This window comes from Convolutriloba macropyga, chromosome 5, assembly GCF_964194025.1.
Source record: "Convolutriloba macropyga chromosome 5, txConMacr16.3, whole genome shotgun sequence".
Taxonomy (NCBI): Eukaryota; Metazoa; Xenacoelomorpha; order Acoela; family Convolutidae; genus Convolutriloba; species Convolutriloba macropyga.
The window spans coordinates 7,917,662-7,938,274 of NC_134472.1; the positions used below are offsets into that span (position 1 = coordinate 7,917,662).

Sequence of the window (20,613 nt, forward strand, 5' to 3'; positions counted from 1 at the left end):
GGTTATGTTCTTTGATGCGCATGATCTCCAAATTTTTCTTCGGTTAACTGCTTTTCCTTTCTAGCCATTTCAACGGAAAGTAGTCCCATTTTTTAACTTTTCGTTTAAATGTTGAATTTACATAGATCTGACAGTACCAGTGGTTTGAAAAATGGCCTATTCTGCGAGAGCAGTATGGGGTTCTCCTCAATAAAGTATATAATTATAATTGAACTACTTTAGTTGTGTTTTTGAATTCGTCTTTACCGAAACGTGTGATGATTTGAAGGTTTTTTTATGATGCATGATTGCTGTCAATGTCTTTAACGCTTGAAGCTTGCTATACCTCGTAGCGTTTGTTGCATGGAAGCAATTGAAGACTCTGGATTTTTTTGAACATAATCTGCAGAGCAATTGCCAACGCCGTTGAGGTGTCGTGTTTTAATCGGAATTTTTGGTTTTATTTCCAATACAAGATGGTTTGTTGAACTAAGGACCGGTACAGAAGCAACCGGTTTTGGGGCAGTTGTTAGGTCAATTGCAGTGATAGGAATATTGCTTTACATTAGTTGAACGTAAGTATTACACAATCATTTTTTTCTCTAATGTGACTTCATTTTTTTCTTTGCCCCGATTTAAGAACTGCGCGTTTTTTCTAGATGTATATATTGAAATTCTGGTTTTTAGCAACTGTTTTGTGAAGAGAATCTTTATGGCTCAACTTTTGTTATTCTCTTGTTTTCGTGCATCGTTTGACGGATGCATTTTCAGTTTTGTGCTACCGTACGTGTAGTTAATTTTTTTTTTCAAAAAATCGTGTTGGCATTGTTTCTGGCTCATATTTTGCTCGTGTTTAAGTACCAATAGGATCAGAGTTTTGTCGTTGCGTCATTTTTTATTCCCTTGTTTAATTTTAGAGGGAATTTTTTGTTTCTGGTTCAATGAGTGTCAACATTTTTTTGTTGGTAGAGGTTTTATTGATAGTTTGGTGAAGTTTTTGGAAAAGGGTTTATTGATATCTATAAGGGCAATTATTACTATTTCTTAGTATCCGACAAAATGCATTGTTTTACTGTTGATTTTGCTGTCTAATATTTAATGTTGCAAACTGATTTTGTTGACAAGTATAACATACGCTTTTTGTCTCCTACCTTGTGTTTTTTGAGGCCGCCCTTCTGAGATGGTTGGTAGACACTCTGAATTTGATTGCTTACCATAGACACGATTAAATTATTTAGGGAAGTATTTCTTAGCGTGAATTTGAGTTCTGCTGAATAATCTAGTAATGTAAACTTTCTCAATTCTTTTGTTTCTCTTTGTATTTGTATCCTTGTTTGGAACTTAAAATTTTAATTGCATATCTATTTGAACTATTTTACGGTGCTCATATCGATCAAAAAGCAAAGTTCTTGCACTGCCGCTAACTGTTAGTGTAATTAACAACATTTCAGGAATTCAAGTGTTTAATTTCTCTCAAGCAAATTATGTAGAAATTATATTAGTTCTGTTGTCTTTGTGATTTTTCGCCTGAACAAAGCTTAGTTTTTCGTCCTCAAAACAGGATAAATAGGTAAAGCCCGAGGGCATTAAGTGACTGAATGGCGCTCTTAGAGCCTTACGCTTTACAAGTCTCTTAAGTAAGCGATTGACCGAAACTGTTTAAGAAAGTTTATGGTGTGAAGGAAGGTTTTAAATTTTTACACCTCCCCTCAGTCACCCCAACTGTTATCTTCCCCCTCACCAACACTTCGCAATTTCAGCCTCCTCCACGGGTGATTTGAACCCCCTCGTACTGCCCTCCGAACCCTACCCGCAGCGCTTGACCCCCCCCCCCCCCCCCCGCCTCCAACGCTTGAACGCCACTCCTCTCAGTTGCCCACACACCGCTCTCAATCCGCCCACCTAATACTAGCACACCTAAGCCCCAGCTGGCTACGAAAGAAGCCAACTGCTCGCAGTTCTTCTGAGAGCAATTCGACCGATGCTAGTCGGTAATGTTCTTTTCTTAAGTCCCGAGATTAGAAATCCCAACAAGAGATTACTTCAGTCAATGCTCTCCATGTATTCGGTAGACGGTAACCAGGGCTTCGGGGGGCTTATCAACTCTTAATAATCAACTCTTAACTTATTAATATAATATCAAGGTAACCTACTGAGATTTTGATGAGAAGTTGAATCGTAAAAAAGCAAGAAAAGACGAGACTAATTTAATTATTTTGATGATCTAGTGTCAATTCTCATTTTTCTCACTGAAGTTCTGTCGCGCTTTTGCATCTAGATGGATTTGGAAGGTTGTACTTGAGAATCTTTGTTCGGTGATGCGTTCGGTCAAGCTTGCCTTGTCAATTACACGAGGTTGCTTTACAAATAGTCCTTTGGTAGTCTTCTTGGACAAAATATTGCGTCAAGTAACAATATTTTTACATTATTTTATGCTTCTTTGTAAACCTTCTTGATCCGTCTATAAAGCATTTATAAAAAATTAATTTTTTCAATGTAACCTTTCAAATTGTATCGATTGCCAGTCAAACTGTTTTATGGGCGGCTATTATGAGCGTTTAATCCCACGGATCGTTGATTTCTTTGGTGCTTATTAATTTATTTCCTTTTCAACGTCTTAGACCGACAAGATTGGGAGTCACCGTTTTGGATTAGAAGATATAAGCAAGGTTAAAATTTTCAAAATATGTGAGAACATTGCTTGAGTGCACATCAATTCACTGCCCAAGGTACTTAGAGGCAGATAAAAAAAATTTATTATTTTCGTTAAACTATAAACTAAAAATCAAGTATTTAATGCAATGATTTTCACAGATAATAAAAAAGCAAGTTTTTTGTGGTTGCATAGACATACTGGTTTTATCATTGCTAACGAATTGATTTTTAACTGTTTCCGAGGTGAAAACAGAAAAACAAATTGTACATATTTTTTGTTAATTTTCTCAAATTTTCTGCTGTGTTCTCTCCAACAAATTAAATATATCAACCTAATTGTTGATATTGTTAAGCTCAGTGTTCAAACATTTTTTATTACCATTTCTTTGGTAATAAATGAAATGCAATTTTTGTGTTATGAAGAAACGGTTTGACCGGTTCCTCCAGTGAGCGTGAGATTCTCTCAGCGTTACAATTATGAAAATATCTGACTTGCATATTTTTGGGCTGAATTGTTCAAAATTACAAGCATAATTTCTTCTGTGAACGCCGGGAGCTTCAGTTGTTGACTTTTACCGAATCAAACTCATTTTGGTTCGCCAAATCTAAAGCGCTTCACGCGTGTAATTTATAAAGATGAAAACTGAAGTGGCATTTAACACATCGAAGTTGCTGTTAGCCACATGAACAAGCTGCCTCCATAGAATTATATGATAGTAAGATTGCCAAAATGCATCTTGTATAATTTGGCATTTTAAATTTACTTTCAGGTTCAATGCAGGTGTTTGTGAAGACCCTAACGGGCAAAACCATCACCCTTGATGTGGCCCCGACGGAAACAGTGGAATCTCTGAAGGCACAAATTGAGGCTAGAGAGGGCATTCCATGCGACCAAATTAGGCTTCTAGCCGCTGGGAGGCAGCTTCAGGTAGGTTACAATTTAAATTTCATTTTCCAACCGCTATGAAAAAAGGGCTGAAAATGGTGAACATCTAGCTATCTGCGCCCTGCGTTTTAATTTAAACAAAATGTTCAAGTTTAATCTATTTTTTCATGAAGGGTTTCTGTTTGAGAAATGATTGCAAGCATTCAGAACTAATAGATAATGACCATATTGAATTGATACTTCGGATCTTTTCCATTTGTGCTCCTCTCAGCTTCGTAACTTCATACTATTTGCACCCCCAAACGCACGCGTAAAGGCACGTGCTCTGTATCTATAGGTGCTTAACCTACTGGGAGCGCAAACGGAAAATTTTCCACACAGATTATAATACAAATCATTTTTAGAGGCTAGATATGCTTCTTGTTTGGTCAATAGAGACCATTATAAATGCAGAAATACGCAGTAGGTTATCCGCACAAGTTTAAACACTCATTGTTTAAGAGGAAAAGGAATTAGATTCGACAAACTTCCAAATTGGAAGGTGCTTGTGATCAATTTGTTCAACATAGCCGTTAACTGCATAGATGTGGTGTTTATAGGATGGTGAGACGTTGGTCGGGGAGGGTGTAGAGAAAGAGTCAACTGTGTATGTGGTGCTGTCTCTCTTGGGAGGTGGCAAGAAGAGGAAGAAGAAGGTCTACACTACTCCCAAGAAGATCAAGAAGAAGCCCAAAAAGGTTATCAATCATTCTTGTGTAGTGTATATGCTTAGGTGGGACATATTTGGATCTTTTGTTTTTCCAATTTTATTGCCTTTTGTGCCACGTGTCAAAACCAGTTCAGAAAATAACCCAGCCCCCAACCCCCCTAACCCCAGTCTAATTTAATTAAGAAAAAGCTGAAATTAAGTTCCGGCCATTCAGGTTGAAAACGTTCATGTTCCAAACCTTTTTTTTTCTATTGCTAGGCCATGCTAACTTCAGTTGTTCTCTTTTCGTTAATTACTATTCGGTGTTTCTCTTCGATATCTAATTCAATTGTGCTTCAACGCCATTTAAAAATTTTGAATTTTTGAGGTGGCATTTCCCAGCAACAACTGTTAGCACTGCTATATAATCGAATGCGCATTTTGTTCATAGGTCAAGCTGCCTGTTCTGAAGTATTACAAGGTAGATGACAGTGGAAAAATTACCCGATTGAGGAAAGAGTGCGAGAGCGAATCATGTGGTGCAGGAATCTTCATGGCTAATCACAAGGACAGATACTATTGTGGCAAATGTGCCCTCACTTACGTCATCGATACAAGCAAATGATTGAGTCACGAATTATCAGAAGATGCACTGTTGCTCTGTGCACCGTCAAGGCTGATGTTTTTATTGACCAGTGGTGGTAAACATGACCAGGTGCATATTGTTGCTGTTTGGAAATGACAACGCGAAATTCTCATTATGTTAACGATTTGATCATATGGTTTTCATTGTTGAATTTGAGAGATTTTGTGTATCAATTCAAGCAGTTATCAGTCATTTCTTTTTCAGTTTTCCAGGCTATATTTCTATGATATCATAATTGAATGTAAAAGTACATCGTCCTCCACTCGTAGAAGTAAAAGCAACCCAGGCATTGAAAAAACCTTTATTAGATGTCTGCTATGCGATAGGTTCTCATTTGCCGGCGTAGATTGCGAGATTGTTTTTCTAGTTGCTCTGAATTTGCTGTAATGTTGAGGATAGTTTCTATGGAAACGTTCAGCCTGCACAAGAGTTTGATTTTTAAGCATATGAAGCATCATCGCTGTTTTCAGTTCACATACTTGGTTTTTCTTAAAAAAAAATGGCGCTGTATTTGTTCGAAGTCGCTGCTTATGAAGCTTTCACCGTTTAGTTTTGAAATTTTATCGCAATTGATTATTGTCTTTAATACAATTTTCAGACAGCAATGGGTAAACAGTCATGGAAGAGCAAATCGACGTTTAACAAATTCTCGAGCCTCAAGGTCAACAGTGCCTTTCACTCGACATGGGAAAAGAAAAAAGAGGAAAATGACAGACAGAAACAAGTGAAGCAGATGGAATTAGAATTGAAAGAGCAAGCACAGAAGGAGGAAGAGGCCAGAAAGGAAAAACGCCGCAAGAAAATCCAACAGAAGAAAGTCAATGAACAGAAATCAATGGTTGTTCAGCCGATCACAAACTCGAAAAAATTGAAGAAGTTGACTAAAAAGCAAAGAAAACAGCTTGTAATGATGGCCACGGCTTAAGTTTTTATCATCTTAAAGAAGTGTTTGTTTAAGTTTTAGTTCTGACATTTGATTCTGCTCGTCCATTTTTCGCTTGATCTTGATCCTTTTTATTGAACAGAATTCTCGTCGGTTTTTCAAAGTAAATTGTGTTTCATGATTGATTTCAGATTATTAATGACGTCGAAGGAAAGTGTGATTTCAAATACTGTCAAAGCAGCCAAAAATGAATCTGTCTCTAATTTCAGAAACCGAAAGAGGGAACGATCATCATCTCCGAAGTACAAGCGAAAAGTCACGTCAAGTTATGTCGACCTCAATGGTTCCGAAAGTGACTCCGAGTATTCAAGCTTGTCATCAAGAAGTTCCTCAAGTCGAAGCAGTTCGTCAAGTAGTCGATCAAAAAGTCGCGAGAAGAGACAGAAGAGAGTTTATAAGACTCCAGAACGCAAGCGCAATTTTCCTAGTCAGAAAACACCGCCACGAAGAGTGTCAAAGAACCAAGTTCGAAAAGCTAGCAAGGAATCAAGTTTGCCAAAAGCGTATCAGGATTCTCTTGGACCTAAGCAGGCGTTGGCTAGAAGCAGACATATGAAGAGAATTCAGTACGCATTGAGTCCGATATCGGGTAGGAAGCTGTATCCCCTTGAGAAGAGTAAAAGCAATCAGCCTACCTATGCATCTTCTGGTCAGATGGGGTGTCGTGTTACGACGAGTGGAATCAAATACACGTTTCTGTTAGAGAAAGTGCTTCAAGGTAATCAACGTGACTCGAATTTTTCAATTCCAGATACGTTCAAAAGCTTCTTCAAAATCAGAAATTTTTCGATTTTTGTCAATTACGTAACAATTTATGATGCGTACATGAAGTAAATTTTTTCTTTCCATTCTCGTCCTTTACTGTTATTATAATAGTTCTTTATCTCTGCGGAGAAGGTAAATTCGTTTTGCAGCTCTGACTGTATTGACGAAATCTGTATCACCACAAAGTTCAGGAAAATCGGGTTCCAATTTTTTGTATAAGTTAGAGAATTTGAGTGTCTTTAACCTTTTCACGTATGAGGAATGGGAATGCGATTTAAAATTACCAGAGGGCAAGGAACCTCGATAAAGTCCGTTTGCAAATAATGTTACGACACCGCTCATCAACGATCTTGGCTTTATTGTGTAGCAAATCAAGCAGATATACAAAACTTTCAACATAATACGAAGTATTGAATTCACCATGATTGATTCTCAATAAAGGACCGACATGTATGCCAATGAGCTTTATTCTTTATTTCTCCAGAAGGGACAAAAATTGAACAGAGCAAAAGATAAAATCAAGTTTAAGAAATTTCGAGCACAAAAATTAAGCTAACGCCTAATTTATCAAACAAGTGAGATTGTGAAATCCGATTTCAAGCACTACTCTCTTTCGTGTAACATTACCTTAAGTATCTAACTCGGGCGACATCTATTTAATATTGATGAAAGTTTGGATTATCAATTTATATTTATTACGTTGATGCAGATGTCATTTTGAGTGAGGTAACGCATCCATTCTGAATAGTTATACCATTTAATTAGCTCATAAACCCTTTAAAGACTTTTAGAACTCTATAAAACATGACTTCGCGCACGCAAAATGAGCTGCTGTTTGGTAGAAGTCATCAAAAAATTCGTTTTTGGGTTTCTTGGCGAGTGATCAGATAGTCCTAACATAAATCGAGGCGAACTATGAAAATGCCCCGCCACCCCCCATTTCCGAGTCGGAGAAGAAGCTTCCCAGGAGTACTAGAGTCAAGCTCGCCCAACTACGAAGTGGCTATAGCAAGTTACTGAATTCGTACATGTCAAGAATCGACCCCGAAGTGCGTGACGTCTGCCCAGATTGCCAAGAGAGCCCGCATGGCATGAAACATCTATTCGAGTGCAAGAAGAAACCCACCCACCTCACGATCGACAGCTTATGGTTGATGCCTATCGAGGCCGCGTCCTTCCTCGGGCTCTAAAGGCATACCTACTGACGCCGAAGTCGACCCCTGAGGGCTACAACAACTATGAAAATTGAAAAAATATAGGGACAAGTCCTCAGTAAAGACTCAAAGAAATGAAGAACTAATGATTCGGATGCCCATATTTTGATTGTAACAAAAAGCAAGCCTTTTATAGTGAACAAACGAATAACCCTGCATACTCGAAAATAAACTAAGAAAGCCTAAAAACTTCAAAAAATTGGAGGTATTAAGAATTTTGAATCAAATGACTTTTCATTACGTGCTCTTATAAAACATAAACCATCTTTATGGATAAACATCGAGAAACAAAGCCAAGAGATGAAAAATAGACAATGGCAAAGCTGAAATTGGTTTTAATCACCGGAGTAAAGTTTAAGCACTCGTAACAATACATCAGGACCTAACACTGTTTTTAGTACATTTTTCGTACAATATATAAATCAGAGAGCCTATGGGATCTGTTTCTATCCAGACGGAAAGCTGTTTAGGCAATTCAAGAACGCTGTCGCTTTATTGCGACAATGTTCGAAAATCAGCACAATATCATGCCCAACAATCAGTTTGAGAGCTAGCAACCAAGTACATTCTCTTGTTTTGCCAAATACAGATGGGAACTCTTTGTAATGAGAATAAGTTGCATGTCGACAAAAAGAGCAATATAAAGGGGGCAAAGTTTAAAAATTCGTGGAACTTTTTGAAAACAAATTGTTGAGATATAAATTTTGAACTATCAACTTCAAAAATTATAAAGGGTCAGTTTTTCGTGTTTAGACCTGTAAGCAATTAGACCTGTAAGTGATTTAAAAAAGACTACAAAAAGTAAAATAACAGGCAAAACTCAAAATATCTACGAATACACACTGTTATCGCTACAGATGAAACATTAACTCAAAACATTGAATAGGTTATTTAAGACCTCAAAAACTTCGAGGGGGACCTCTACCTGTCATAATGAGACTAAAAGAGAATCAAAATGCGGTCAAAACTAATAATATGTTTCGAATACAGTGTACGAAAAAACTACTCACTCCTCTCTGATTATGCAAAAATGCTGCCAGTCTTCTGATTATATTATCAAATATATCAGTCGAATGTTACATTCTGTTTGATATCAGTTTCTGACAGTAATCGGTAATGTTGATTTGATCATGCATACTATTTTGACCGCAAAATGGCTTATTTGTTTGTTTTTAGAATTAATCATTACTAACGATTGCTTGTTTGGTAGTCTAGTTTGTATACATGTTGATTTTTTTTAGCTCAACTGAACTCAGCAGTTGAAACTTCATCAAGGAACAAGCAATTGCCAACTACACAGGTGACTGAACATGAAAAGCCAGGGCCTGATTTGGATCCTAATTCATCTTACCCAAATACCCTAAGCAGCAGTAATGATAGCAACAATAACAAAGAGCTGCAACCTGCAAGGGAACAGAAAAATAAGAATGAGATTGAAAAACCTGAAAAGATCAAGGATGTCGCGGTAATGTTGCAGTCCGTATTTAAAGGCTCGAGAGAAGAACTTTCGGCTTCCGAACGAGGTATTCGTGGAACTGTTGAAAGTGAAACTGGTGTGAAATTGAATGCCAGTTGTGAAGAATCATCTCTACCTTCAAGTGCTCCTGTTGGGCCCAACTACAATCCAGCGTTTCTCCAAAAATCATCCCATTTACCTCAAAATCAGGGTTTAGTTACGGGATACCATGTTATTCCTCATCAAATGTCTTTTTGTACAACAGAATTAGGAAACTCTAGAATCTTGGGTTCTCAACAAGTGAAAGCTGAAACTATCCGAGGACAGGCGAATGTTGCGACAAATATGCATCCAGTTTTTGGTGCTGATAAACTGTTCCACCCCAACATGTTGAACTCCACTCACCCAGCGTTTGGATTAGTGCACCCTTTCGTACCTTACGGACAGCAGTGCTTTCAGACAATTCCAAGAATGTGTCAGGGTCCATGCTGCAGACATCATTTCCCTCTTTATAGTCATGCAGTGCATGATGTTGGGCATAATGTCGATATAGAAAATCGGAGAGTGCCTGAAAACAAATATACGACTGAACATGTGACATCCGATGTTGCCCAAAAGTCTGCTCAAAATTCAACTCAAGAGGAATAGTGCGACAGAAACGGTTGCCTTTTTGTTCCGGAATTCTGTATAGTTGTTAGAACTTTTACGTTATGTTAAAATGTACATTGTAAAGTTGTTGATAACCGTTCATGTTCAAATATTTGTTGATGTTCAAATTTGGGCTTGGCTTTGAAAGCTTTTGATTGTTCTTTTGTTAACTGAAATGACTCAATTTGATGCGATGGGCTTGTGAAATCGACTACTTCAAAAATTTGTTAACTCTTGTTAATATTTTATATTAACAATAAGAACAACTATTTTTTGCAGATTAGATGACTTCATTTGTTCTGCAGTTGACGGGTAATAGAGAAAGATTGAGTCATATTGTTCATTTGCTTATTGTTTTCATGGTTTAAATTAAATTGTTCATCCAAAAAACTTTTTGCGCTGTGATTTCGTTTAAAGCAATTTGACTTTTCCGGTATTAGCTCAGGTGATGGAAAGTTGAATTTCAGATAGTTTTTGTTTAAGTATTGAAGCCCTTCAAAGTAGTAGAGTTAGGAGGAGTGCTAGTAGTACTTGAAATGAACCCAGAACTAGAAGTCAGGACGGCTGTGGATGACGAAAATTCAACTAAACAAGATAGGATGAAAAAACAAACAAAACCATCTCAAGCTATCAGACGTGTTTTCCGAGAAGTGTCCAATGAAACTGCACATGCTGTGAACGGCAATAGCAAAGCTTTGAGGAGTTCTGAGAACATTGCGAGGAAAATTGGAAAAGTGTCTGAAAAGGGAACAAGTACCGAGGATTTGCCCGAGAAAAAATTTCTTTGTGATAGATGTCAACAGAATTTTTCTCATGACTATGATGAAGGTTGGTTATTAGTGAATGTGTTTCTTTTGTGTTTAGCAAAACAAACTAAAAAATAAAAGACGATACGACACCAATTTTTAAACAAATTGCCAAACTTAGAAAAGTTTTGTAAATTTCATCCCGGAATATGTTCAGTCCAAATTAATGATGTTTGGTGCTAGTTAGAAGCATTACTGTTGTCATTGTGATAAAATAGTACGCGGCTAATTTTTCTCCAAAGGGTGCCATAGATCATCTTTAAAAATTACGGCTTCAAAATCGGTTTCCTCGTATTTTATCTGCACAACAGAACGTTGTAAGAAAACAGGCCGGTTACATCTTGTTCGCAACTTCAAATACTTAGGAGAAAATTTGAACTAAAAAATTACTGTGCATTATTTTACTGGTCTTTGGAGAAATTATGAAATTTGGTATCTTTTCTTCGAAGTGAACTTTTACTTTGATTCATGAGATCTTTATTAATAACCACTAAGTGATAGCTGGGGGTATTTCTGGCCACTTTCCGGGTCGAAGAGGAGTATTGGTTTTCTCGATGTTTTTATCCTGAAGTAGATTTACACAGGCGGCGTTGTGATCTAATAGTGGAACAGTAAAATTTTTATCTAACTTTGTCTGAGCAATACAAATTTTTTGCTCATGCACTGCTTTGAGTGAATGAATGACTTTTCTACTTGAAAAATAGTTTTCGAGAGAATAGCGCAAATCGATTAAAGATTTTCTTCTCGCCATTTAGCTCAATTTATTTTGCTTGTAATTATTTTTATTGTAAATTCTTTTTGAATCGTCGCTTCATCAATATATAACCCTCTGCAATTGAGAATACAATGTTTTTGAGAGCCAAATAATAGGTTCAAAGAGCAAAATTGCTCATATTTCTCCATTGTGTAGTCTACATCAGTTTTTTCCAGTAGATCAATTTTCAAAATTATGAAGATGCCTCTTTGTTACTATTTTTTATATGTTTGCGTAATCAGATCCTTGTAGTATTTGGCCATGTTTTTCAAAATGTCTGTTTTAAGCTGTTATCATAACCTATGGTTTTTAAAACTTTTCCATTTATGCGTTGCAGAAAGAAAATTATTATATTCCTTTTTCTTCATTTTTTTTCAGTTTTGTTTTGAGTTGATTTCATTGAACGTATTGCGGCTGAGAATAAGTTGGAACTGCTTTTTAAAAAAAAATGTCTGCTATTTGTTACATATATGTACACCGGTATTTTTTTCTGAGAAGTATTTCCCGCCTAGGTTTTGGTAATAAATTATTTCTCTATTTTAAAACTGTTTCTTTTGACTTTTTGTAATAAAATATAATTTTCCAAAGTTTGAATTCATTGTAACAGGTCATCTCCGACAAAAGAGAATTATTGTTAAGTTTTCGTCAAAGTGTTGGGTTGTGAAGTTCAGAATTTTTTTGGGTGAGAATTTTGTTGTCTAATCAGAGCAGCAGTTTGATAACGTTATGCAACTGTTTTAATCGCTGTTAGTTAAGCGAGAGTTAATTAAATTATTAGCACACGGTTGATACGGTCCTCTCGAAGTTATTCACTTACTCGGCTTAGCCTTAGAGTTTGATAACTTCTCGTTGGCAATAGCAACCGTGTGGGAATATTATCACACTGTTGCCATGACTAGACTACGAGTTTTCACACTTTTATCGCCTCTGTTTATTCATTGACAGTGGCGATAAAAGAGTGTGATAATCTCGTAGTCTAATAACGAAGCAGATTTCGTAGTTTTTATTGGAAGATAACGGGTTATTTTTACGGTAAGTGATACAACTGTTGTTATTGCAACGAGAGTTGGTTGAAATTTTAACACCATCTCAATGCTAGAAAAATAGCTCAACACTGAGTTTGCTATCAGACTAGCAAGTTCTGCCATAGTTGTATCGTAGGAAGTGCGAAGTGAAGAGTGGCATATTTTTGTAGCCTAATCAACTCGATATTTGCGAAAGTTGTTGAACTATTGTTTCATCACACAACGATTTGATTACTACATTACCACATTGTTTTTTGTCTCTCAATCTGATGCAAACCTGGGTTTCGCCTTGGAGTTTGATAACTTCTCTATGGCGATGAAAAATGTGCCGTAATTTTAGTATTACCTCTTCACTCAAGCGGATTGTTCTTTACCGCGCTCTGAAGAAATGGCTATGGTATTAAGATTTTAAAATTCACAATAGCTAATCAATTGTAATTAATTTTCGGTTGTATCATAATTAGTGTAGTTTCCGCAATTAACTTAAAAATTCGGGTGCGCTTTTAATGTTTTGTATCTTAAATAAATTCATAGTGTCACAACGTTCATAGTATTCCACGGAGCTGAACGAAGCTAAGCAATCGATCCTCTACACTAGCTCTGTAGACTACCTTTGAAATTGAGATAATGCGCATTGGTGTCACGCTTTTTCACCCCTATTCATTTAACCCCCTATCATTTAACCCCGATTTAATCGCCCCTGTATCATTTAACCCCTCTATCTTTTAACCCCTCTATCCTTTCACCCCGATTTTAATCTTTCTATAAAATAAAGATAATTAAATAAGCAATATAATCATTTGGCCATGCTTCGCGGGCCATGGCCATGCCTCAGCGGCCCGTGGGACTTGATATGAAACTATCACAACCGAACGTTGGATTAATTTATCCACCTTATAATGACAAAAGATGCCTTTAATGTCGACTTCTAAGTGACGGGATGAAATGATAGAGGGGTGAAATGATAGAGGGGTTAAAAGATAGAGGGGTGAAGAAATCGGGGTTAAATGATAGGGGGTTAAATGAATAGGGGTGAAAAGAAGTAGAACCTGCGCAATGGTAACTTAATCAGATACACTATTGTTATTTGTTAAGGTACCTTAGATATTTTGTTCAATTATTAAAGATTCGCTGAATTTTAGATGTGGAAGATCTTGAAAAACTTCTAACGTCCGATGAATTCAGTCAGGAGGACAGTGAGAAGTACTGGGAAACAGTTTGCGATTCTACCCGGGAATGTCTGAAAACTGCATTAGAGGAAAAAGAACAAATAGCGACAGAATTACAAAAGGAAATTAATAAAATTAAATCATTGGAGAAGAAAATTATTATTTTAGAAGCGAAAATGGATGTTTTGAAGAAGTATTTAAAGTCAGAGCTCGGAATTGATGAATTAGAGTTTTCTGACTCAGATGATGAAAGCTAATGTTTTCAGTTTAATGCGATACAATTCCGATAACTACAGTGCAGTGCCAATTACGCTATTAAACATTGAATTATAGTAGCCTAGTCTAAAGTGAAATAAAAAAACGCATAGTGATTTAATTATTCAGTTAAAAAATTCAATTCGGTGCTGAGCTAGCTAAATTTAAATCAAAGTTGATTATCTGAAGTATTACTGAGTAGATTTTCGAACGCTCGCTGATGCATGTGAAAAATAATTCGTACTCTTTTAGATTATTCGTGCACGAACGTGCCTTCAGTAATTTTAATTTTGTTAATATTTTTAGCAACTCAACGAGAGGTCGAATTTTCATTTGATCATTTTCTGTCGTTTAATGACTACTTAGTTTACAAAGTTGGTTCAGTTGCATTTAGATTTGAACTTAATTATTTGATGCGATGCTTCTGCTGTTTGACTGTGAAATGTTTTGTGTTTGTGAATTTTGTCTTTCGTGTTTTAGTAATTAACAAACTTCTTCCACCTAGCTTTTGTTGTGTTCTTGTAGTTGTTTATTCACAATTCTATTTGGGATAAAGGTCATTAATGTTAACATACACTAACCTCATATTCAACTAAGGTAAGTTTGTTATGAAATTTTTGTTTGCAAGACTTAATGATTAAGGTCTAACGTTTCCAGATTTCGATTACTTTTTTTTGGGGGGGGGGGGGGGGGGTTAGTAGGGAAAGATGAGAGGTTATACTCCGAACGATTCGAGTTTTAAAATTTCGTCAAATTGCGTTAATGATTTTTTCTCGTGACTTTTCTGAGACTTATCTTGTTCTTAGTGTCTAAGAAATTGTCTTGCTCTTTTAGTAAAGCGAACATAATTTTCCTACTGTTTAAAGAAGTACGAGTTTGAATTTAACCTTAAATGTATGTCCAATTTTTAGAGTTAACACTAGATTTAAATCATTTAAGCGGTCAACGATCTCTTATGAGTTAATACTTTGTTTCGTCTTTAGAAAATTCTAGTTTAAGATTTCACCATATATTCTAAATTTTCCAAATATTAAGATGAGGAAATCATCAACGTTACATTAGTCAGCCACTTTTTTGTTCAGTCTCCTGTAGTCCTTTTCGACAGTTAAAAGATCATGTTTCAGATAAATGGTTAAGGTTTTACAGTTTATTATTTAAGATCTATAACTATAAAAGCAAACTATAAATCGCCATTTACATTGGTATGTCTATCAAAATCGGGGGATATATGTGAGTGTTGAGCTGTTCGTGTGCTTCTTCATCTAAATCATATTATGGTAGTGGGTGGTGGTCGTGGTGGTGGTAGTGGCTACTTCTCCCTTCAGTCAATAGGAAAACAAGACAGCATGTCGGATCAGCCTCTCTTGTGCAAACCGGCCCTGCAGCAAGAGGTCACAGGGTCACTTAATATAGACTACAGTTTGATGGCCAGTGTGCACCAGAATCCAGCGACAGGCCACTTCATGTCCAATGGAGATTCAATGTCTTTTGGTGACAGGTAAGATTTGTACTTGATAACTGTAGATATATAAAGTGTTCAATTGACACTTATACAAATACTGCATTGAATTATTTTGAGGATAAGAATCAGGTCTTTCCCATTACATCCCCCCCCCCCCCAGTCTAGTGGTCAGACAACCTATGGGGGGTCTATAATGGGAAAGACCCACAAATAATTATGTGGTGATGGGTATTAAAGAAACTTAATTTAACTGTAGTCAATGAAGCCCTGCAAAAGGATCATACAATGTTTCACAAGAAAAATTTGCGTTCGCAAATTATTTTTTATTTTACAGATTTTTTTCGCAATTTCTGTAGATTAATTAAAACTAGTATCCTGGTGCTAAATTGAGGTAGAAAAGGTTATTGATTCAGATGTAAGAAACATTTTAAGTTTTGAGAACCAACAGCTCGAAAAAAAAACTAAGAAGTACAAGTCAAAATGCGTACAAGCTTACAGTCCTGATCGAAAGGTCAGTATCTCGTTACATTTCAGAACGCGGTCACCGTTCAGTAGCAGTTCCTTCTCTTCCTCATCCTCTTCTTCGTCCCATTGGGGCAGCAGTAGCCACCAGCACAGCAGTCAGTACCCCATCAAGATAGTGAAGAGCAGTGGCAGGAACTACGGCTCATTCTCAAGCACTGCCTGCACCGACTCATTCCTACTACACGTTGTGGAGCCTGGTGAAACGCTCCAAGGTCAGAAGAGTTTTAGATCTTATTTTCACTTTTATTACGGAAAGCGCTTTTTTTACTACTAATAGCTCTCATGAAAAGTGTGAATTTGATATGTGTTTAGTAATTGTGAGTGCTGCTTGTTTTTTTTTAGTTATTTCGTTTTCTACCGAGTGTTTTGTATTTGAGTTAAAGCGTTAAACGGCAGTCGATTCTGAAAGCATTTTGACTGTGGTATCAGTTAGATTCAATTTGCACTAATTGGAAAATTGTATAACCCCAGTTTAGCGTATCGATTTAGCATTTAGGGTTTTAATTATAACAGAGGCTGTTCATGACTACGTTAAGCATTTTTTTTGGGATTGTTTCGCACATGTTTAATTGCTCTCAAACGAAGTATCTAGCAATTATATTTGTACTGATGGAAAGTGATACCCTCCACAGCGCGCACCCCCATCAAGCCCCCCCCCCCCCCCCACTGATGAACATTTTCTACTATTTTCTCGCTCTTAATCAAACTTCAGCGAGTTACGATTATTTTATTTTTTAAATCGGTTAAGTGTCAGTGATACACGATGTAAAGGTCAAGGCTGCTTGTGAAAACAAGCGTCTAGGATAATCTCTTGAACAAAATTCAAAAGAAACAAAATCCTAATTCTAAAGAAACTACTCTCACTATATTAGCGTCGACATAGAAGCAACATAACGAGCAAAGATTTGCTCGAATAGGATATTGACCCATCATGGCGCTATAACCAGAAGTTGAAAGTGAGGTGATATGATGAACAGCTGAAGAGGGTGTGTTATAGTATACACTCTAGTAAGTAAGTTGTGATCATAAGATGGAGCTTGAAACGAAAGATCAATATAAGAGAGCACAGTAATACTCTCGCAGTGTTGATCGCTTGGCTCAGTGTAGATCACAAGATTGCAATCAATTAAGAGACTGTGGGGTCGCAACCCGCAAAGATCCCAAACTTTACAATCACTGTAATCGTGTTCAACTAGAATCAACATAGCGAGCAAGCAGTTTGCTTTTTTGTGCGCGTGCTGTAAATTCAAAGCCATTTTTTAAGATCACATTCAACTTTTATCCGCCCACGTGGTTCTTCGCACGTTTTGTTAAACAAATGTACAATTGCAAGCATTTTTGACCATCTGAAGAAAGGTATGATCTTTAAATACAATTTTGAGTTTCTCTCTTTTGAAGTTTTGGACTCCTTTTAAGCATTTTTTGTAATGTCCATTCGTTATATTTTTTGGGAAAATTTGCTCAAATCCGACTGCTAACTGTTAGCTCACGCTGCAGTAGTATTGAGTATTGAGCGACTCGCGCATGACACAAATCGTTCGATAACAACGGTAGTCGGTAATTTTCTAAGTGTAGCCATTGGTGATTTATGAACGGGCGTGTTGATTTGTTGCGGAGGTCTGAAATGCTGACTAAGTTGGGCTAATCAAAACTTGAAAGAAACGAGAAGACTAGTTACTTTATACAATTTTGTCTAAAAATTAAGTATCATTTTATATCGAATCTTATGTGTTATATCATTTTGTACGCAGTTAAAGAATTGGTCATTAAATAAAGGTTCGTTTTTGAAATTTGCACAAAAATAGACCGATTTAAACAACCTATTGGAGGTCGCTATGCTATCTCAACTTGTTACGAAGAACGCTCCCTTGGGTTAGGGTTTTATTTGTCAACTGTCGGTATCATTGGTTGTAATAGTGAAATCGTGAGCAGTAAATGTAGTCTTTGAAGTGAAATATTTATTCACTAAATGGCGATTTGTCATGTTGGTTATTCAGCAAGTTTTGTATACCTCTGGCGCCAAAGATTGCAAACTAATTATTGACAATTGACATTTTTGATGACATGAATTCTGCTGCGTGTGGAATTCTAACGTCATATTGAGTGTTGAAATGATTGGCGGCGTAATACAGTCATTGCGTCGGAGTAGTTATTTTCAATCAAATATAATTCGGAATCATTCAAGTGAAACGAAGAATATTATTCTGAACTTGTTTGTAAGTGGTGAAATCTTTTAGAAGATTGTATTACGCCTGTTCCAAGCTTCGAGTAAACGAAAAAGTAACTGAGAATTTCAGGTAATGATTTAAAAAGAACTTGACCACCGATATTTACCATATCAACGATAATTTGAAATCAACCATAATGATAGTTTAGATTTAAATACAGAAACTGTTGAGTAAGTTCAGTAATCAGAATTTAGTTGAATCAAATAATTGTTTTTGTTAAATTGAATTGCTAGCTTTGTTTCAGCAATATCTCTCAAGTACAACATCACAATAGAACAGCTCAAACGCATCAACAAACTAACCACAAACGAGGCGTTCTTTCTCAAGGAAACGATCCTGATTCCATGTCCTGACGTCATTCCCACAAACATGACTCTAGTATCCCAAGACGGTGCTCATACTCTCAACGACCAGATTCACTCTTTAGAAAGCAAACAGAGGAAGACACAAAACAAAAGTAAACAAACAACTTCCTCACCTTCAAAGCCTGTCAGTATTAACAAGTCTCAAAATCCCTCATCTAACCTTAGCACTAACGGACACCCGTCCAATTGTGATAGAACTCAAAACGGACAGCCGACAATGCGAGGAAATACACCACCCTCTCCGGATATTTCGGATATCTTTAAAAAGTTTGACACGATGTTAGAAGTCACCAAGTCGAACGTGGAAAAACTGCAACAAAACAGCGCTTGCATGAGTTACTCCAGTAGTAGTGAATCGCTATTTAATCTGCAGAACAAAACTGCAACAGTTTCTCACAGTAGCACTTCGAAAGAGAAAAACATCGGGTCTAAAACTGCGTTTTTCCCAGAAAGCAAGAGGCATGATGAGTTGTTCGAACTTTGACGTAATTTTACACTTACAAGGTACATTATGCTATTTAATGTTCTTAAATACTGTATTTTTATTTTGTAAAGTTGTTTGCCGTGGATATCTTTGAAGACTGCAGTTCTGTTCAATATCCTAGCAATACTTCATTGTAGATGACTTATATGGCCCTTCTTCTGTTGTCACCATTCGCCATATTTTGCAGTGAAAACACAATTTTTAATCCCCCTGCACTACGCTGCTATAGATGAGTTAGAAATGAATCGCCCCTATATATTTAATTGTAGTTTAGATCTGTAACTATTTTAGAGTTATTAATTATTCGAATAGGAAAGAGTACTTAATATATTAATAGTAATACATGTAGACTCTGCTTTATTGTAGCGGAACAGCACTAGTTTTCAGCTGCCCTTTTCCTTTTACTCCCTAATTTTGAGACTTTTTCGCTAGCAGCATTGCTCTTTTTAGATGACTTGGACCACTTGTCTTGTCTGAAACTGTTACGTAGTACCATTATTTCAGCCAAGATTTTCAAGCTATGGTCAACCTGTAGCGCTGGTAAAGTGAGTGCTCTTCTACACGCAGAGGTTAGCATATATAGGGGATTGAACTCCATGACCACGGAGAACGAAGGTTCAGCAAGATTTCAAGAATTTTCGAACACATTTTTCAAGCTAGTGCAACAGCGAAAAAGATTCATTTGAAAACAAACAAAATATAGGACGACTACTGAAGGCTGCATTGAGCTGTATATTCCAACATTGTGTACTGAGATGTGCTACACTCTAACATGACTTGATAATCTAGTACCATTTTGAGAATTATGTTATGATGCGTGATTTGGAATAACTTGATTTTAAATCCGATAACTTCAGATTTAAAACACACTCCCGTATCTTCCCGCTTTGCTCAAATCTTAACTTATTGAGATAACTTTTTAGTTAGAATACTTTGTGACTAGTTCTTAACCAAGAACTCTCTAAGTCATAAAACAATAACTTTTGAAATTGAGTTAAGTCCAACATAACATCTTTAATTCTCCTAAGTTACAATTTGACTTAGAATGAATCACCCTGTGCTAAATTGTGCTATTTCAATCGTTGTCACTTCGATTAACTCAACTATTCTATTCCTTTATGCGCGTTTCATATTCGATACTGTTGTTAAACATAAACTATTAATTCTTTTTTGCATTTAACTTTCTTTAATACGTAACTATATACCAAGAATAGAACTACGGATTAAAATCTTGAGTTGTATATTTGATCCCCTGGTTAACCCCGTCGTTTCAGTATCTAAGGTACAAACCAGCAGTATAAATGGTGATCACCGAAAGGCAGTTAATCTAATAAAACTAACTAAACCAGTTCAAACTTTAATAATTCCGGTTTAACGAACTAGTTTTACAAAGTTTCTCATTTGATTCATTTAGATTATTTTGTTCAAAATGTGCCTAGCAATCTCTCAATATAAAGTCTCAGTTTCAAGTAAATCATGTCCTTATATATCAGAATTATGTCAGTTTCTTTCAAGTAATGTCCAGTCCTGTTACTAGTTACTACTATATACCGCGTGTCCGTACATTAGATACTTAAACGACGGGGTTAATCGTGGGACCATATAATATATATATATATATATATATATATATATATATATATATTATATTTATTTTATA

General features: G+C 36.3%; 4 protein-coding genes across 5 annotated transcripts in view; all 4 read left to right on the forward strand.

Moving 5' to 3' along the window:
• Positions 1–5,046, forward strand: part of LOC142339099 (ubiquitin-ribosomal protein eS31 fusion protein-like) — a 353,720-nt gene extending 348,674 nt beyond the window's left edge. The window contains exons 2-4 of the mRNA XM_075388820.1: positions 3,403–3,562; positions 4,120–4,257; positions 4,660–5,046. Coding sequence (XP_075244935.1) covers positions 3,410–3,562; positions 4,120–4,257; positions 4,660–4,833 — 465 coding nt within the window. The 5' untranslated portion in view covers positions 3,403–3,409 and the 3' untranslated portion in view covers positions 4,834–5,046. The remainder of the gene's footprint in view (positions 1–3,402; positions 3,563–4,119; positions 4,258–4,659) is intronic.
• Positions 5,047–5,423: 377 nt separating this feature from the next.
• On the forward strand, positions 5,424–10,035 carry LOC142339097 (uncharacterized). Its single transcript, XM_075388818.1, has 2 exons — positions 5,424–6,515; positions 9,018–10,035. The coding sequence occupies exons 1-2, from the start codon at positions 5,915–5,917 to the stop codon at positions 9,878–9,880; spliced, it is 1,464 nt and encodes a 487-aa protein (XP_075244933.1). The 5' UTR covers positions 5,424–5,914; the 3' UTR covers positions 9,881–10,035.
• Positions 10,036–10,319: 284 nt separating this feature from the next.
• LOC142339101 (uncharacterized) lies at positions 10,320–14,100 on the forward strand. The gene is made up of 2 exons (XM_075388823.1): positions 10,320–10,708; positions 13,608–14,100. Exons 1-2 carry the CDS (start codon positions 10,417–10,419, stop codon positions 13,889–13,891), a joined length of 576 nt encoding a protein of 191 aa, XP_075244938.1. The 5' UTR covers positions 10,320–10,416; the 3' UTR covers positions 13,892–14,100.
• A 155-nt stretch (positions 14,101–14,255) lies between these two features.
• LOC142339100 (uncharacterized) lies at positions 14,256–20,133 on the forward strand. Of its 2 annotated transcripts, XM_075388822.1 has the most exons (4): positions 14,256–14,486; positions 15,171–15,387; positions 15,886–16,088; positions 18,349–20,133. In XM_075388822.1, exons 2-4 carry the CDS (start codon positions 15,236–15,238, stop codon positions 18,951–18,953), a joined length of 960 nt encoding a protein of 319 aa, XP_075244937.1. In that variant the 5' UTR covers positions 14,256–14,486; positions 15,171–15,235; the 3' UTR covers positions 18,954–20,133. The 2 variants fall into 2 exon arrangements, with proteins under 2 accessions (XP_075244937.1, XP_075244936.1); XM_075388821.1 differs by lacking the exon at positions 14,256–14,486 and having other exon boundaries at positions 14,986–15,387.
• Positions 20,134–20,613: the final 480 nt, after the last annotated feature.

Coding starts and splice junctions, on each gene's coding strand:
- LOC142339101 (XM_075388823.1), top strand. CDS start 10,417: ATGAACCCAGAACTAGAAGTCAGGACGGCTGTGGATGACGAAAATTCA. Junction 10,709..13,607: donor TTCTCATGACTATGATGAAG/GTTGGTTATTAG, acceptor GCTGAATTTTAG/ATGTGGAAGATCTTGAAAAA.
- LOC142339097 (XM_075388818.1), top strand. CDS start 5,915: ATGATTGATTTCAGATTATTAATGACGTCGAAGGAAAGTGTGATTTCA. Junction 6,516..9,017: donor GTTAGAGAAAGTGCTTCAAG/GTAATCAACGTG, acceptor GATTTTTTTTAG/CTCAACTGAACTCAGCAGTT.
- LOC142339100 (XM_075388821.1), top strand. CDS start 15,164: ATGGTAGTGGGTGGTGGTCGTGGTGGTGGTAGTGGCTACTTCTCCCTT. Junction 15,388..15,885: donor TCAATGTCTTTTGGTGACAG/GTAAGATTTGTA, acceptor GTTACATTTCAG/AACGCGGTCACCGTTCAGTA. Junction 16,089..18,348: donor GCCTGGTGAAACGCTCCAAG/GTCAGAAGAGTT, acceptor GCTTTGTTTCAG/CAATATCTCTCAAGTACAAC.